This window comes from Amphiura filiformis, chromosome 7 (assembly GCF_039555335.1).
Source record: "Amphiura filiformis chromosome 7, Afil_fr2py, whole genome shotgun sequence".
Taxonomy (NCBI): Eukaryota; Metazoa; Echinodermata; class Ophiuroidea; order Amphilepidida; family Amphiuridae; genus Amphiura; species Amphiura filiformis.
The window spans coordinates 69,874,663-69,894,448 of NC_092634.1; the positions used below are offsets into that span (position 1 = coordinate 69,874,663).

Here is a 19,786-nt window from a genome sequence, read left to right on the forward strand (position 1 = left end):
TCCTGATTTTATATTTGTAAGCCTTTAACTTTTACCTACCTAGACAAATTACCTATCAAATTAAAGCTCTTGATGAGTGCTTTCAAATGAAACCCTTCAATGTAGCCTTCATGATGAAATTTTATATAAAAAAGTGACGGAGGGGAGCTGACGACCCGATATGGAGGACCCGATATGTAAAAAATACACTATGCGTCATTATGTCTATCAAATTATGCTGACACTCTTCTATTCAAATACCTTGTTTCACATTTTTTGTTTGTTTAAGGACGATATTGTAAACAGCTATTTTTGATCAGTATTGGACCTTATTGGACTGAGTAAGATTAATAGTTGGCCGACACATTTCCCGACAGATACCATGCAGTTATACATGCTATTGAGTGATGCTTGGGACTGAGAAATGATGATATTGTGTAATTATCAATAATTAAACATCAACTACATGTTTTCAGTCATGCATGTTTTCTTTAATTTTAAAACATCAATTTTCATGAAATTTGTGTTCGAGTATAATGGACACATGTACAATGGGCCATTCCAGTTGAAATCCACACTCCCCCTGTGGAAGATTTTGGAAATACCGTCCACAGTGGGAGTAAGTTTTTCAAATATAATTGGTCAGAGTCAATCATTTTGAAACCTATACCCCCCCTGTATTATGGCTTTACCTATATCTTCCACAACTGGAGTGAGTATTTCAAATGGAAGTTACCCAATTGTCGATTCTATTTGAAACTTATACTCCCTCTGTGGGAGACTTGAGCTAATAAATCTTCCACAGGGGTAGTATGGATTTTAAATGGAATAGCCCAATGCAGGGTGCTCAAGTATCAAAGGTTTTTATGAAAAAACTACAAAAGATGGATGCTACTACAAAAGGCTTTCAACAGAGGCAATTGTACCGAAAGAAAATGTTTTATATGTAGGGGTTGACTTACATGAACCTCCAAGGCATCCACATAATATACGTATGATTTGAAAGTGCTCAGTAGATGAGTGCGACATTATGGGTTCAATTTCATCAAGTATATAGGATTGTGAGTCTCGGCATATTAGCAGGTGAATTTATTTCAGTGTTTGTCATTTTACCATGTTCAGACAAGTTAAACACATTTAGGTACATGTTGTTAAAATTAATTAAGCACACATTAATTTGACCGTGACGCAAAGATGCTTACACATCGGAAAAACTATAACAGATAGGTATAGGCAAGGTACAATGTATATATTTAAAAAGCTATTGGTCTGAGCAATTCAAATATGGTGTCTTTTTGGACAGGGGGCGTAACAGTAAAAAAATGAAAAGTATGCTGCTTGACTTGAATTAATTCTGTTACACTTCACCCTACCTTCAAAATAACAGTATGTTTGGAATCCTCGGGAAATTTCCTTTCAGAAACTGTGTACCTTTCATATACCGGGGTAACTAGAAAAATAAATAATAATTTTATACGAAAATTGACACAATTTTGAGGGGACACATTTTAGTCACTCTTGTGAACCAAGAAATGTAGTTCAAAATGCATGGCCAAATAAATGCCATCTACTGAACATGGAAACTGAGTCCCAATTAATTACAAATAAATGCCGTCTATTACTGAACATAGAAACTGAGTCCATAAAGTAATTGCTAATAAATGCCATCTACTGAATGTAGAAACTGAATCCAAATTAAATTCCACTGAGTGAACAGGGGCCAATTTCTAGGGGGAAAACTTCAACAAAAATGGTCAAAAATGGGCTTAAAAAAATTACAAAAAAGACCTCCCAAGGTGGAGGTGGGGGAAGAAGGGGAGACTTCTCACAGGGGGCAGCTTCCCCCTTGTGCCCCCTGGCTATGTCATTGCAACAGAGTCCAAATAAATGCATATTTAAAAATGATGTCTATAACACAAGAAAGAGCTGTCTAAAGATGGATTTTAGCCAGTGATACTACAAGAGTCTGTCTAAAGGTGGCCGGGGGTACTCAGTACAAATGACCATACGGGACGTGCATAAACATGGGTAGCATTTTCAGCCTTCTGGTATATCAATGACCCCTTTTTCAAAGCCTATTTTGGTATATGAATGGGTCCTTTTTCAAAATTTTCTCAATTTGTTCGGAAAACAGCCCAATTTTTCCTTAATCTAGCCAAAATTTTCAAAATTTCCCCAAAATTTTGGGAAAATTTGTAAAAACTAAGACAATTTTGGGTAAATTTGGCCGAACATTTTGACTTTTGTTATATCAATGGGTCCAAATTTCTTGAAAAATTGGATAGATATTTATGGGTCTACTTCCAAAATCTCAGTGGCATGTCCCTACCAAAACCAAACGGGAAAGGTGGGATATCTTCTGAAAACTGCATTTGGTGACAGAATGTTGCAGCTGTATACTGCCATATTTCTAAGATAGAGTCGTCAATATTCTGGCAAGCGATGTCTGCTGATCAATGATAATGTGTGTTACTGGAGATGAGACGACTGTTTACTGTGGTTTTAATATAGCACAAATCCAGTATTGATGACATATTTGAATTGATGAGTCTGATCACTGTGTGCATGATGAGGGTATTAGCTAAGATCATTCTTTGAAGGGTTGATTGTGCATAGTGGTGCTATTACATGTATGGGAAGGCACTCCCTATCTGAAATGGCAGGGATGTGCCTCAGCCTTGTTAAAAGTAGGGGGCATTCAGGTCAAATGTACAATTACAAAAATATGGGGTCATTCAGTACACAACCTGAATAAAAATGGGGTCATTCGGTATGAAATTTTGAAAAAAGGATGGTCATTGGGGTAACAAAAAGTAAAATGGGAGTCATTGAGTACATACAGGATTGCCAATAAGTGCCAAACTGCGTAAAAACAACTTGGCCACCTTGGAAATGTGAAAAATCTCATTATTTCTGGAGGAGAACACAAATACCACCTAAATTTGGGAATTAAAAGGGGGGTCATTGGGTATAGCAGGAAATAGAAAAGGGGGTCATTGCGTACATGAATTTTTTTAAAGGGGGTCATTGGGTAATAGGTAGGACCATAACACACTGGGGTTTGGGTACAAGCTGGTTTGAAAAGGGGGTCTATCCCGAGGCACATGATGCATATCTGTCATGGAAGTGCCCCCGGACTACTATCCTTTCTTTACAGCATTCCAAGTTTTGTGAAATTTTCTCTAAAATATCAAGAGCTATTTTAAGAACCAAGCACTGAACAAATCGTAGGTTTGTTTGTATTCATTTAATGCATTTTAATTCTGATTCTGAATATGGTCATGAAATTTACAATTCTGAAATGTTTATATTTTTTTATAAAACAATAAATTGAAACTTGCTGTCTGCAGTTGACACCTGCATGGAGAGGTTAAATTTTCAAGTTTTAAATATAGTGTGAGTTGATATGATTTTACCTAGAATGTAATACTATTCAAGCTAAACACAAATGAAATTTGATTTCAATATTTCAGGGCTCAATGTGAAGAATCCCTTAGGCAGGTTTTGATCTTTTTTCAGATACATGTAATTGTTTGGACTGAAGATGAATAAGAATAAACGATAGGATTTTTGTTTTTACTATCCTCTACCGTGTGATTTTCAAATCATCTTTCATTATTTTTTCATGACATTTTAAATGAAATGTGCCAATTAAGGGTGGTTGAGGATTAGAAGGAGGATGATTAGGAGGAGGGACTGTATGTACAGTCTATGCAGAATCACACTTTTTCATTATATCATTTTTAATTTGGTTAATTTTTGTTAGCAAACCTTAATGGAAATATTTGGTCTCATTTTAAAGGGAAAATGTTGTAGTTAGAATTTTATTATAACAAAACCCCTAGGGAGAGCAGCGGTTGTTCCCCCGCCTTGCACCATCGAGGTCCTGGGTTAAAGCCCCGGCGTGGCCCAAGGACTCATGTGCACTTGGTCCATGCTCGCTCTCGCAGGTTTTCTCCGGGATCTCCGGTTTCCTCTGCTTTCAAAAATCGGTTATTAGTTGTTTGGTTATCAAAAACTTCCTTCACTCAATGGAATTTGGGGAGCTGCACAGATAATTGGTGGATGTTACTATCTACGTGTGGATAGGTTTGTGCCAGGTTCGGGATAACCAGCCTAGTTGATGCGATCTGATTGTGATGATTCACCATGGCAGCGAAATTACAAACCTCCGAGATCTGGGAAAAGGCGCTATATATATAAACACTGAAATTTGTTTTATTTTATTTATCTTATTTTTTAAGAAAATGCACGTCAGGTGACCATCCTGTTTGTCATTTTGCAAGACTCAGTAATCTTTTGATCCAATCACCCTAAAATAGTAAGAGTATACATTTTTGGAAACCTGCTGACTCTAGGAATCTAGAATTACCTGTATAAATAATAATGTATCACAAAATAGGCCCTAATCTTTTCAAAATATATTTGTTTATTTTTTGAACTTCCAAATTCTAATAGGCCTATGTATATTGGGCATATTGTACACATTTCAATTGAATACCTGAGTGGAAGAAGGGCCCAACTCCATCAAAACTGTTTTTGAGATATTAAGAAAAAACTTAATATTTGGAAAAGTTTTATAGACAGAATGTTTTCATCTTCAGGACCTTTAATACATGAACATACAATACTACATACATTCGAAATTAAATATGATGTTTCCATGGCAACGGTACAGGTCTTAATACGAGCTGGAGTTGGGCCCTTCTTCCACTAATATACTGCAAGTGCCAGTTCCGTGAGCAGATATGGTATAAATAGCCACATAAATTTGATAATTATCCATTAATTACACAAGTAGAAGCATGTAATATGTTAGCAAGAAAGTTTATTGTAGTGAAAAGCAGATTTCATGGGTGAACAAAATTTCTCTTATATTCCAATATTTGTGGAAGAAGGGCCCAACTCCATGGAGTTGGGCCTTTCTTCCATAAAGACCATGATTAAGTGTACATGGAAGACTATTTGGAGAGTGGATTTTGACTCATCTTTCACACACAAGGAAGAACAGTCTGTTGGCAATAGAATGTTGGGTCAAACTCATTTTTGTAAAAAATTGGAGTTGGGCCCTTCTTCCACTCAGGTATTCAATTATCATGCCTAGTTATTGACATGCTTAAGCATTACCAAGTACACTGGAATTACACTGTATGAAACATTTTGTAAGGAACAAGGTATGTCTGAAGTTAAAGATCACTTACAAAATTTTGTGAAAATATCAAATCATGGAATTTTATGTTAAATACCCTATACATGTATGGTGAAGTGTATAAACACGGCTAATATCCATTCCTTTTTAAAATAAGTAGGCCTAATAAGGGATTGCTTCATGGGATGATGTATATGTAGGAAACATGTTCATGTTTTAAACCTGTTTTTTCTTTTCACAACATATTTGCATGTCCTACATTTAAAATAGCAGAAATTATGTTGCGTTACTATTTAATGACACCCTGTATAATTTACATAGAAATTATGTTGTGTTACTTTTTAATGACACCCTGTATAATTTTTATGGCATAATGTAACATTTTTACTGTAATCTGCAACATTCAAGTCATTCTGGAGTATATTTGGGTATTCATTTGTTAATATTGGCCAAATAATGTGTACATAAACAGTTATCTAAATATTTTATTTAAATTTTGTACAGGTATTTGGCACACCCTGTATATTTTAACTTAGGTAAAACTTAAACAAACTGTATATTTTGTGAAAGCTTCGTCATTACACTATTCAAATATATCACAATTACCGGTATTGCTAAAATCATTTCAGTGAAAAATAAATACTGTATTTCGTCAAATATTCGCCCCCCCCCCTCAAATAAACGCCCCCACCATTTTTTTCAACCAAGATGTTTCAAAAATGCCGATATTTCCATGCTATCTTGTGTAGTAAGCTTACCAAGTTGCGCACATGGTCCATAATAGCGTCAATAATTGGCGAAAATCTGGATCAGAAACCCGGAAGTGAGCCAGAAGTCAGTGTTTCTAGTTCATAGGTCGTCATTTTAGCGTGTGTTTTCGTTTACCTAATGATTTTAACGGGAATTATCGTTCTAAAATTGACCTTGAATAAACGCCCCCCCTTGGGAAAATGTAACGCCCCCGGGGGCATTTATTTGACGAAATACGGTAGGTAAATTACATGGACAAGTTTTCAAGCACTTTTTTTTTGTTTCACCATGTATATATTTTGGGCAACCCTGTATATCAACTTGAAACTCAAAAAGTTATTATCCCTGTATTATAAGCTATCCGAAAATATATACTTTACTATTGTCAGATTTATGGAAAAAATGTTACAGCACTTTATGCCACACCACACAACAATTTGTGACATGTACATGTAACATAAAGGTACCCCAGTTTATGACACAGGACCTACAGTGTTGTTGTGGGCTAATTGTGCTTACAGTCCATATGCCTTCTAAGAAAGATTATTGCGAACCAACTATCTGGTTTATGAAACAACACATCTGTCAATATTAGTGGAAATATAGCTGATAAGGGTGACAGGTCTGTTTTGCTGAAGAACTTATGTGAAAGATGAAAATTGCACCATTTTGGAGATGGGCAACTGTGCAAGGATTTTATGCAAAGGGTATAAAAGTCTTCAGTGAACTGCGCTGAACAGTGATTTTCACAGGACAAGTGAATCAGGACATATTTATACATCAGAAAATCAACAACACAAAGAAGGCTGCTGGCCAAGTAAAATGATTAAATACTAGATTCTTGTTAAATCAAACTTTGTTTTTGATTAGGCCAAAAAAAAGAAGGTTTGTCTCAATAAAGCTTGCGCGCGCATTTGTAAAATCGTGAGATTTGGAAAAAAAGAAATGCGGAATTTTTTTTTATTTCAAAAAAAAAAAAAAATTTTTTAGTTTGTCGGCGAAAATCAGATTTTTTTCTCCAAATACCATGAAAAAAGTTGGTAATAAAAAAAAATAGCATTTCGCATTTGTTTTCAAACCACTCGTGAGCTTTGAGACAAACCATTTTTTTTTTTTTGGCCTTAAAAGATTCAAATATTGTTAACTTAATTGTGCATTCTGAAGTGAATTTGGGAAAAAGATGTTTTTGGCCTTGAGTCATTTACGACTCGTAACACTATGTAATGTATGTATAATCACCAATGTTACTTTGTTTTGTGTATTGTACAGGTAGTGAAAGAAAGAATCGTGGTGGCAAGAAGCGCCCTCCCATCATGGCCGTCCATTTAGGAGATGGTGAAATACAGCTAATGAAAGCTTATGATGATCTCACACCAATTTCCATCAAGACTGGCATGACAGGTATGAATTATTTCACTTATCTTTTTTCTGTCCCCATAATTTACCATATAGCTTGTACATTTTGTGAATATTGCAGGGAATCCAGATTCACAAATTGATCAGTTTTTGTATTTTGACCAGTTTATAAAAAACATTTCATAGGTTAGGGAGGGGAAACAAATTCATACTAATTCATACTCATTGACCCTAATGATTTTAACAGGAATTATCATTCTAAAAATTACCTCTAATAAACGCTCCTCTTTTGGAAAATGTAACACCCGGGAGGGGTACGGTAGGGGCGACTATTCGAGGAATTACGGTTCAAATGGAGAGCTCCTTCCTCTGAAATTCTAGCAAGAATTAAGTTTTGTGCCCTTATTAGCTGGTTGGAATTTTACTGGAGGGCAATTAGGTTGTGCCACTTATGTCAAAGGAGCCCATAGCCCCATTAGGCGAATGTTTACGGTACGGTATTTGTATTTATGTTCTGTGAACAGAATGAAATTACAACAAAGTCGCTTAAATACATGTATCTGGAACAATATAAAAATAAACATATCATGCATAACTTGCAAATGCAAAATCTGAATCAACTGAAATTCTGGGAGTCAACTTTTTTGTGGATATAAGAAGAGATGCTAAAATCACAAAATACTCCTTTCATCAGCCATCAATTACCGTATTTCGTCGAATAGTCGCCCCCCTCAAATAAACGCCCCCACCACTTTTTTCAACCAAGATGTTTCAAAAATTCGATATTTCCATGCTATCTTGTGTAGTAAGCTTACCAAGTTGCTCACATGGTCATGAGTAGCAGCAATAAATGGCGAAAATCAGCATCCGAACCCGGAAGTGAACCAAAAGTCGGTGTCAAAAGGTCATAGTTCGTCATTTTAGCGTGACTTTTAAGCTTACCTAATGATTTTAACGGGAATTTTCGTGCTAAAAATGACCTCTAATAAACGCCCCCCTTGGGAAAATGTAACGCCCCCGAGGGCGTTTATTCGACGAAATACGGTAATGAAACACTTGATTTATTACAAAATACTCCTTTCATCAGCCATCAATTAATGAAACACTTGATTTGATTTTGCAGTAGGACTCAAGATGGAATGGAGCAGCTGTGGAGGCTTTTTAGCAGTTGGTGGTACTCAACCTGTAGAAAGTATAAGTGCAGTCAAGTTTTATAATACAAATGGGCATCTAAGGTTCACATTAAACATTCCGTCACAGGTAAGGCGGTGTTGTCTGCATGTTTTCCCCATGTTGACATATCAACCTAATTGTAATACATGTAGGTGGTGTTGTCTGCATGTGTTCCCCATGTTGACATATCAAAGTAATTTTATGTAAAGACCTCACAAAAAGTAACTTGTCCACCCTAGCTCTTATATTGATAATCACTTTTGATTTTATGCAAGACTGAAATGAAAGACTAGATTAACCCAGTAGTGTATAGTGTCCCCGGTGTGTTCAGTTTGTATTTAAAGGTAGGACGTATGACCGTTCCAGGATTTGAAAATGACCCCTATTTCACGGGGAATCGAGGACATTTGCAGCAATTTTACCCCCTATTTTGTGCGAAATCAAGGAAAATTTGCCCCAAATACCTCCCCTATTTTTATCATTTTGAGGACGCATTTTCATTTCACCCCCTTATCACGAGGAATCGAGAATATTTTTTCCCAAAATAAATACCCCTATTTTTACCATTTCAAGGACGCTTTTGAATTTTTTCCCCTATTTCACAGGGAAATGAGGACAATTTTTTTCGGAAAAAAAACCCTATCAATTTTTGTGTGGAACTACTAAAAAACGGACAGAAAACATATATAAAACGAAAACTGTAGCGGTAAAATGCGGACGAAAGTCCTAGAAATACACCCTATTTTTCATTTCAAGGACAATTTTGCTCCAAAACACCCCTAATTTGGACAATCGCGAACAATTTTGTCCTAGAAAATTCCGCGGACATTTCTCGAAAAGTACCCCTAATTGGAACCATCATGCGTACACATCGTCAGTGAAGATAGTGTTACAACAAATATGAATGAATGATTGAATCAATGCAAAGAGACAATATGCCTTTATTCCTTTTACGTGGAATCTGACATTTGATCTAGCCAGACAAACACAGCTCATCTTTCCCCTCTATCCAGATCTATTTAAGGTGGCTGTGTACTCTCAGACATGCATGTAGTAAAAGTGCCATAACTTTGTAATTATTCATGCAAGACGTATAAAAGTACATTTTTATAAAGGCAAGACATCAATGAATCTCAATATACAGATTTGGTGTAAAAACAACAATCATGAAGAAAATCACAAAAAAGTGAATTTTTGGCAAATTTTGTCAGATACAACAAAAAACACTCTTTCCAAAAATGTTTGTTTTGTTTTTTTCTTAATCTTGAAGCACCATTCGAAAAACCGTTTTTTTAGTTTTTTGAAATTGGCCTTATTTTTTGAGATAGTAACCATACAAGGCATCAAAATGAACTTTTTAAAATTGCCTATTTGCACAATATGATGCCTAAATTTGGAAATAGACAAAAATGTAAAAAAATGAGACAACGGTTTCTTGAGTCGGTCATGCTCTTTATGATGAGCATATTGCTTACCTATATGCTGTATTTATTGAGTTATTGTGTACCTAAATCATCATTTTACCCAGAAAATGAACATTGAACATTGAAATAATGGCGTTGAAGTTTAAAGTGGTCACATTTTGCATTTTGATCGAAGCTCACAGGAGAATGCGGCAGTTCTAGTTTTTCTACCTTACATTACTTGAACATCGGGTAAATCCACAGTCCCTTTAAAAGTTTTGGCGAAATCTATTCATATCTTGATGTTTAAATCAGGGGGAAAGAATTTGAAAAAATTACATTTTATCATCTAAAACGGAGCTATTTGACCGCTAGGTTTTTGCTAAATCAGTGCTTCTGTGGTGCTTCCATAAGATGTGCCACGCATGCAGATAAGCGTTGCGTATGCGTAGCGTATCTGTGCGTTACCAAATTGCGCGCCTACAAAACGTGATGCGTTGTTGCGCGAGTGTACCTAATGGTACAACAAAGATTTTCTTTCCTTTTAAATTTCAAAACGAGTGGAATAGTGAAATAAAATCCATAAAATATTGCAGTTGGAGTTTACAAATCTGGATTTTCTCTCCTTGTATATATAAAAAACATAACAAAGTACATACATTTAAAAAAAAGCTCAATTTTGCAAAAGCTACAATGTCTAGAGCAGGCCTTCTCAACTAGTTTATTTGAAGTGCCAACTGGAAAATTTTAGTTATCATGAAGTGCCAACATGTTGAGGGAGGACTCTGCGAGGTAACGCGTGCGCATAGCGGTTAAGGTGCAGTGGTTCTTTATCGGGGGTCCAGCGCCTCCGGAAGCTCATGGATTTTAAGGTTTTTTAAAGGCCCAGATTGGGTATTTTCACCCCTTTTTTGTTCAAAATTTATGTGAAAAAATTATTTAAAAGTACCGCGCGGAACTTCGTGCGACACTTCGACTGACTCCAAGTGCCACAAGTGGCGCGCGCGCCGCCAGTTGAGAAGGCCTGGTCTAGAGTACACAGCCACGTTAAACCCATATTGTAACATTGCTGAGGAGGACCCTCTCAGTATTTTGAATATATATTGCAGGCAAATACTCAGGATTAATTTGCTAACTACTTGTGCCACTTTTCTCCACAGAGACCATTATCAGCTTTAACATGGGGGCACAATGACCAAAGACTTTTTGTAGCCTGTGGCTCCATCCTGCATGTAGCATGGGTGGAGAAGGGAGTTGCCCCCCTTCAGGTGCTATGCAGGGAAGTTATTGTTGGGCTAGTCTCGGACGAGAAGAATGTCAACAAATTACCCCTCCCGGGCCGTCTCAAGACTTATGTTACAGAACGGTCTTCAGTAACAATAAAGGTAAAGTTACACATACATGTAGCTAATGTCTTAATCCATCATTATAATTATATCTTAAGATTTCCCTGACTTGGTGTAATGGAGTTCATATGAGATACATGTTTTGCACCAAGTTTGTATAATTTTATGTATGTCACATGCATGATATTCAGACAAGAAAGGTGATCGTACTAGTTGCTTCTACTACAGATGAGTTGGCTTGTGACATCATTGCCTGGCAGTATGCATACGTACGTGAGCATCATCACAATTCCCATTGTTCTTTGCCTGGCAGTATGCGTACGTACGTGAGCATCATCACAATTCCCATTGTTCTTTGCCTGGCAGTATGCGACGCGTGAGCATCATCACAATTCCCATTGTTCTTTGCCTGGCAGTATGCGTACGTGAGCATCATCACAATTCCCATTGTTCTTTGCCTGGCAGTATGCGACGTGAGCATCATCACAATTCCCATTGTTCTTTGCCTGGCAGTATGCGACGTGAGCATCATCACAATTCCCATTGTTCGTTGCCTGGAAGCATGCGTACGTGAGCATCATCACAATTCCCATTGTTCTTTGCCTGGCAGTATGCGTACGTGAGCATCATCACAATTCCCATTGTTCTTTGCCTGGCAGTATGTGTACGTGAGCATCATCACAATTCCCATTGTTCTTTGCCTGGCAGTATGCGTACGTGAGCATCATCACAATTCCCATTGTTCTTTGCCTGGCAGTATGCGTACGTGAGCATCATCACAATTCCCATTGTTCTTTGCCTGGCAGTATCGTGCACGTGAGCATCATCACAATTCCCATTGTTCTTTGCCTGGCAGTATATGCGCACGTGAGCATCATCACAATTCCCATTGTTCTTTGCCTGGCAGTATATGCGTACGTGAGCATCATCACAATTCCCATTGTTCTTTGCCTGGCAGTATGCGTACGTGAGCATCATCACAATTCCCATTGTTCTTTGCCTGGCAGTATGCGACGCGTGAGCATCATCACAATTCCCATTGTTCTTTGCCTGGCAGTATGCGCACGTGAGCATCATCACAATTCCCATTGTTCTTTGCCTGGCAGTATGCGTACGTGAGCATCATCACAATTCCCATTGTTCTTTGCCTGGCAGTATATGCGTGCGTGAGCATCATCACAATTCCCATTGTTCTTTGCCTGGCAGTATGCGACGTGAGCATCATCACAATTCCCATTGTTCTTTGCCTGGCAGTATCGACGTGAGCATCATCACAATTCCCATTGTTCTTTGCCTGGCAGTATGCGACGTGAGCATCATCACAATTCCCATTGTTCTTTGCCTGGCAGTATGCGACGTGAGCATCATCACAATTCCCATTGTTCTTTGCCTGGCAGTATCGTGACGTGAGCATCATCACAATTCCCATTGTTCTTTGCCTGGCAGTATGCGTACGTGAGCATCATCACAATTCCCATTGTTCTTTGCCTGGCAGTATGCGTACGTGAGCATCATCACAATTCCCATTGTTCTTTGCCTGGCAGTATATGCGTACGTGAGCATCATCACAATTCCCATTGTTCTTTGCCTGGCAGTATGCGTACGTGAGCATCATCACAATTCCCATTGTTCTTTGCCTGGCAGTATGCGTACGTGAGCATCATCACAATTCCCATTGTTCTTTGCCTGGCAGTATGCGTACGTGAGCATCATCACAATTCCCATTGTTCTTTGCCTGGCAGTATGCGACGCGTGAGCATCATCACAATTCCCATTGTTCTTTGCCTGGCAGTATATGCGACGCACGTGAGCATCATCACAATTCCCATTGTTCTTTGCCTGGCAGTATGCGACGTGAGCATCATCACAATTCCCATTGTTCTTTGCCTGGCAGTATGCGACGTGAGCATCATCACAATTCCCATTGTTCTTTGCCTGGCAGTATATGCGCACGTGAGCATCATCACAATTCCCATTGTTCTTTGCCTGGCAGTATGCTTACGTGAGCATCATCACAATTCCCATTGTTCTTTGCCTGGCAGTATGCGCACGTGAGCATCATCACAATTCCCATTGTTCTTTGCCTGGCAGTATATGCGCACGCGTGAGCATCATCACAATTCCCATTGTTCTTTGCCTGGCAGTATGCGCACGTGAGCATCATCACAATTCCCATTGTTCTTTGCCTGGCAGTATGCGACGTGAGCATCATCACAATTCCCATTGTTCTTTGCCTGGCAGTATATGCGTACGTGAGCATCATCACAATTCCCATTGTTCTTTGCCTGGCAGTATGCGTACGTGAGCATCATCACAATTCCCATTGTTCTTTGCCTGGCAGTATGTAGATAATTTGTTGGAAAGTATTAAAGACACCCCCCCCCAAAAAAAAAATTGTAAATATAGGCCTATAAGTTTATGATTGTTAGCATTTTTTCAGAGAAGTGATGATTATTGATCATTTTAATTTTATTTAGTTTTTTTCTGTATTTTCGGTGGTTTTCTGAAGCCTAATAATCAAGATATTCTGGTGCACTACATGCACTACAAGCAGGTTGCACTCATCACCTGTGTATGTCTGCAATCATAGATTGAATACAATACCGCTTTTTTAGGTGCGAGTGATCATCAGAATGATATGGTTCAATGCATAGATACCGCGTGTAGTTAACCCAATTATTTTGTCACATAGACCATGTAGAAGCTGTGTTTTGCCGAAGGGAACTGTATTGTGTTGTATTCTTTTGTCTACCTGTGTTTTCGCGGAAGGTGTAAAACGGGTGATGGAAATGCAGTTTTAAATTTCCGCCAAGGCCGAAACATTTCACATTTTGGATGCATAATAGCCGACGGGGACCCAACTAAAGGCTGCTAGTCAGGTGTAGGAATGCGTGAATTTGGATTCCTCTATAGTAATTAGTATGTCTCATCTCAAGTAATACCAAGTTGGATTTCACATGACAGATTTGTGTGTGCTAATCTATTCTTATAGGGTGTATACACATGCGACGCATAGAAGCAGTGATTTATTTATGTTTACAAATGTGAAGGGTTATAAAAAAGATGGTTGTCTGTGCCCATTGGAATTACACGGGTCAATTTTTTTCCAAATCATATTGCATTGTGGGAAGGTATATATTTTCTCTATCAAAACCATGGACGGAAGAGTAAAAGACCCCGTACAACCAGTGCATTGTCCCCGTGCATTGTATACTTTCTCGCATGTTCATGAGGGCCGATTGTTCGATCGTGCCGTGATTAACAATCACGCCAGCGTTGCGTGCATACGTGTTAGAGTCTTGCGTGCTTTCGTGATTACCTAAAAATACGCGGTAAGTGCGTAGCAGTCTCGCCTGTCACATTTCATGGAACAATCACCCTCATTATCGTGTGATGCTGAGACTTTGACTGATTTTTTGCGGTCTGTTATCTGTATCGTCCATGAGCAATACATTCAATTGGACCGTTGTATGCATATGTCGGTTATTAAATTATTCAAAGAAATACATTGAATTGGACAGTTGTATGCATATGTCGGTTATTAAATTATTCACAGGACTGTATTGAGTAGATAGCCATAATTGACTCAAAAGAATAAAATAACTTAAAATAAACACCATAAGTAACTGCAATGCTTTTAAAAGTCAACCATAACAGAAAAAATGAATATTTCATGCACTCGTAACACAATAAATGACCATGTCATGTGTTTTTAATATAAATAATGAATTCTTTCCTTCAAGGCCAACATATTAGGTTACAACAATAAAGAGAAAACAATATAACAAATGTAGCTGATTGATTTGTTTTGCTGAGATTCACAAATAAATAAATAGATCAAGCAGCTGGGAATGAATCAACCGGTTTACAACTCTTTTCACAGCTTTTTTGTTTGTTTTTAATTTTAGACAAATTAAGATTTTTTTTATAACGGTATGTGCTTCTTAAATGAGAAGTGGGGAGGGGGCAGGGCTGTCAACTCTCATGCATTGGGTCACTTTCTCACGGTCTCACGCCAATGTAGTATAATCTCACGCCTATGTAGTAAATCTCACGCAAAAAGCTGGAAAATGAGTAAAATCTCACGCATCATCAAAATAATTTGTTGTCCCTACCCCACCTCACTTTTCAGATTCCTGAGGGCCGTGGCTCAAATAATAACGGGACAAAATGAACATTGTAGTCGGCAAATCCCGGTACGCCTCTGTCTCACGCCAAGCAATTCCAAAAAGTTGACAGTTCTGGGAGGGGGTGTCCCCCTGGAAAAAAAATTAAGAGAAAAGTACCCCCTGACAAAAATGAAAGAGAAAATCAGGAGGGCAAAGGAAATGAAAAGGGGCACAGAGGCTGTTTTCCACCAAAATTTACCCTGATCATGGGTCAAAATAGTGTCAAATACCCGTGTGCATATTGTTCCAGTATAGCCCTTTTTTGGAAGCTCAAAGATTTTACATAATTATGTACAGTCTCTTACAACTGGTATGTACAGTCTTACAGATGGGGGACACCAAAATCATTTAAGAGGCAATTTTTTGGAAGGTCATTTTGGGGTCATCCGGGGTCACCCAGGGGTCATCCAAGGTCAAATGAATAAAATTGGTCGTATGGGCATGAAACTTGGTAGGTACAGTCAACATTTAGAGCCAAATTTTTGGAAGGTCATTTTGGGGTCATCTGATGTCACTCAGGGGTCATCTGAGGTCAAATTACTAACAATGGATTTGTACACATTTAAATCGCCCCATGGTGGAGGCATGACGTGACGTTTCTAGTTGTAATCAGGCTCTTGTCTTGGGAAGTATAGATCCTGCTAAACTCAAAAGGAATTATTTATTATTCAAGGTTTATTAAAATGCATATCGCAGCCAAACAGCTGAATTACATACATTGCACAATATAAAAAACAATTAAATAGCATAATATAATACAATTTGACAAGCAAAAATACAATAGCCCATATCATATGAAAACAGTCTAACACACTCACTCACTCACACCCCCACCCAAAACACACCCCAACTCAGCAAAAATACAATAGCCCATATCTTATGAAAACAATCTAACACACTCACTCACTCTAACACACTCACTCACTCTCTCACTCACTCCCTCTCTAACACTTTAAATAAAGAAAAATAACCAAAAACTAAATATATGCACTATTAAGCAAGAAATACCAAACTGAGCCTGAGTGCCACCAAGAGATGCTATAAACAAAGCAACTTCAATCAAACTTTTGCAGCTTCCTGATTCCACAGCTTAACCATATAAGGGATATGGCCAAGAGACATAGTATGTATGGCCAAGAGACATAGGCCTACCTAGGCATCAGTTGGCTAGGCTTAGTCAAGGCTAGGCAGGCTATCCTTGATTTCTTTTGTTGATAGAACACCCACGCATGCAACCCACACTTCAGTGTGAAGCTTACCATGAAAATGTTGTTACCTCTCCAACACCGCTGTGATATGAGATGTGTAGCCTGTTTGCTTCCAGATATTACTCAATTTGAAAATACATTTTGCACATTTGATTTGGTTTTTGGTGTCAGCACTATATTCTCCTATAATTCTGGACAAATCCTCACCTGTTACCAGGGCTAACACAGGAATTATTGGTCAATTATACTGCAGTGGAATTTCATTCTGCGTGTCTGCCATGATTTGTGTTGTGGTTCGAGATGTGCAGCAATCATCTCTTCCACTGACTGCACTCTTTCATGCTATTATTTGCATTACATTACACATCAAAATTATTAGACTGTGTAAGAGTATCCCGAATTATAGCAGGGTGATAGTAGTTTTAGAAGGGGTACTATCACCCTGTGAGGGTACTTCTGCCCTGTGCAACATAACCGTTTGCAAAATACATTTTTGCTGTAACTTTGCATGCACTTCAAAATGATAAAAAGGAAGCTCTCAGGAAGAATTTTTTGAATTGGTATAGAGGTGAAATTCCCCCACATGGTAATTTTGGTCTGATCAATTTTCAAATATTAATCATAACACACCAGAGTTTACAATCAACCAATATAGTTTGTGATGTCTCTGTGATTTCAATATCAGTGATATTATTCACAATGTTATTGCCAGTGGCTTGTGCTATTTTTTGTGTTTCAAATTGTTCATTGCCAGAGGTGTGTTTGTATATACACCCAATACTACGGTATTGATAAATTTCTATCTTTGTTTGGCAGGGTTGTATACCAGATCCATCTAAGTTACGAGAGTTTGTGAGCAGACCTCCACCAGGTAAGTAGGCTATATAGTCTGTCTTGTCTCAAGTTAAGAGTAACGCCATGTTGAATTTAGCAGTGGTAGATTCGAAATCCAACATCTAAAATTTAAAAATGTAAATATGAAGCGTAGTGAATGGAGTGAGCAAAGCTCTCGGCACTCACGGCCAGGGGTCCAGGGGCCCTATTAAGGGCACTTGGTGGGGTCCAGGGGCAATGGGGGGCCCAACACTGCCCAAATCATAAGTGTAACAAAGAGTACCTACTACCTGGGGAGCAAAGCCCTTTGAAGCAATATGGCGTGTTATAGAAGGTTGGCCTATATAGGTGTTTTCTATGGGTCAAAGGCAATAACTTATGGGTGGCCAACTAAATCCTCTACAGGAAGTAAAGTATTCCTTTGGTCACAAGGATTCAGAAAAAGTATAGTTTGACCTACCTGTGATGGTGTAGATATAGGCAACATTGGGTGTAGAAATAGGCAACATTGGGTGTAGAAATAGGTGACATTGGTGACATTAGGTGTATCGAGCTGTATCAGTTGGCTGGCAAAATTCGGACAAATTCGGTCCACGATAATCAGGCAGGCTGGTCTAATATATTCCGTTTTGATGGATTTATATCAGCACCGGCCATGTGGGTAGATTGCCATCAAAAATGTGCATAAACAAGGGTTTACATCCAAATTTATATGATGTTATAGAAATACATTTCAAATTGCTCAAAATTTGGGGAGACCATGGCCCCTACTAGCTGACATTACTTCACTGAAACTAAAATGCGTAAAAGAAATAAATAAAAAGTAGTGCAATAATTTGATCCTGACACATCCTTGTTTGTGTGCCATTTGCAGGTAATGAGAGGCTTCACTGCACCATGATTCGAACTGGAGATGAGTCCAGCGCCAGCAGTCCATGTTACACGCTATTCCTAGAGTACTTAGGGGGTCTAGTACCTCTTCTTAAAGGTCGCAGAGTCAGCAAACTTAGACCAGAATTTGTCATTTATGACCCTAAAGTGTCTGGAGAACAACTAAAAGCAGGTAAGCTTATGGTAGGGAAATAAATTGTTTAAATGTGATCCAAAGGTGAGAACACTGCTCAATAACGGTGTAACCCCATTGTAGCAATGATTAGATTATATGTGATGCGATCAAGCAAAATGAGTCTGCTGTCGATCAAAATCAAAATTCAGTTTTCAATCTCATTTTATGAGCCATTCTCAGACCTTTATTTTGCTGAAAACCCCATCATAATTAGACTTACGATTCCAGAGATATGGCCATTTTAGTGTTGCTCAGAACAATAAAATACAAAAGAAGTTCAATGCTATTATTAGTTATATCTCAAAATCAATATTTCCGACATCCGACTCATTTTGCTTGATCACATCACATATTATCATGCTGATGGTTTTCAAAATTGTGTGGGAAGAAATTTCTTGTCCCCCTTTTCACATCCAAAATAACCTTTCCCTCCATTCCCTCAACCTTAAAAGGCCTGTAACCCAATCAACAGCATCATCCCTTCGATTTTTCATATTGTTGATGAGTTTTTGGTATCATATAATAGATCATATTTTTGTCATTACCATCCTGAAATTTGACACTCCCAATAGATCAAAATAAATAGTGGGTGCTATAATGATATATGCTTAGAACAAAAATAAAGAAATATTTACATAAGGGGCAAATTAAGTAGATAAAAGCATGACCTTGTCAAACATTATACGACGAACATAAAAAAAGATATAAGAGAGCCAGACCCCCTACAATTAATTAATTAATTAAAAATAAAATAAAGGAAAATGATTTTTTAAATTTTGTAACAATAGTAGAATAACAGTTATATTTTAATCACGGGTTCAAATATTTTCTAGGGAGACTCCCGTTTTAATGTTTGGAGATTAGTCAACAGACCTGGCAAAAAAACTTAAATTTCCATGTTTGCTATTTTTGGCAATATCAAGATTTTTATAGAAAGAAAAGCCTTGTTTTTGTCAAAACTAAGACATATTTGACCATGCATTTTTTAAACTAAACCCTTTACAGCCCGACAAACATAGTTTAATGAACTGGTAGTTTGTGTTCTATTACTGTTCCAAAAGGCAGCATTCTCCATATGTTAGTTCCTGAGAAAATATAAAAAATACAACAATACCTCTTTTCAGCCTCTTATTTCCCTTAACAAAAACGACTCAATTTCAGTAGGTGACTCTAGACCATTGACTTTATGCTAATGCTGTTACGTAATCATGTGTGTGATATAATTTTTACATGTGTTGTTTGAAAGAGAAAGGTACAGTGTTTATGTAATCATTGAGAAATGCCATGAAAACAATCCACATATGACGTCACAAGTCAACTCTTAAAACATACTGACTGACCCTCGTTTGCTTC

General features: G+C 37.8%; 1 protein-coding gene across 1 annotated transcript in view; it reads left to right on the forward strand.

Moving 5' to 3' along the window:
* Positions 1 to 19,786, forward strand: part of LOC140157552 (tubby-related protein 4-like) — a 47,734-nt gene that overhangs the window by 15,716 nt on the left and 12,232 nt on the right. Inside the window, 5 exon segments of the mRNA XM_072180783.1 lie at positions 7,148 to 7,279; positions 8,358 to 8,494; positions 10,971 to 11,195; positions 17,350 to 17,404; positions 18,242 to 18,430. Coding sequence (XP_072036884.1) covers positions 7,148 to 7,279; positions 8,358 to 8,494; positions 10,971 to 11,195; positions 17,350 to 17,404; positions 18,242 to 18,430 — 738 coding nt within the window.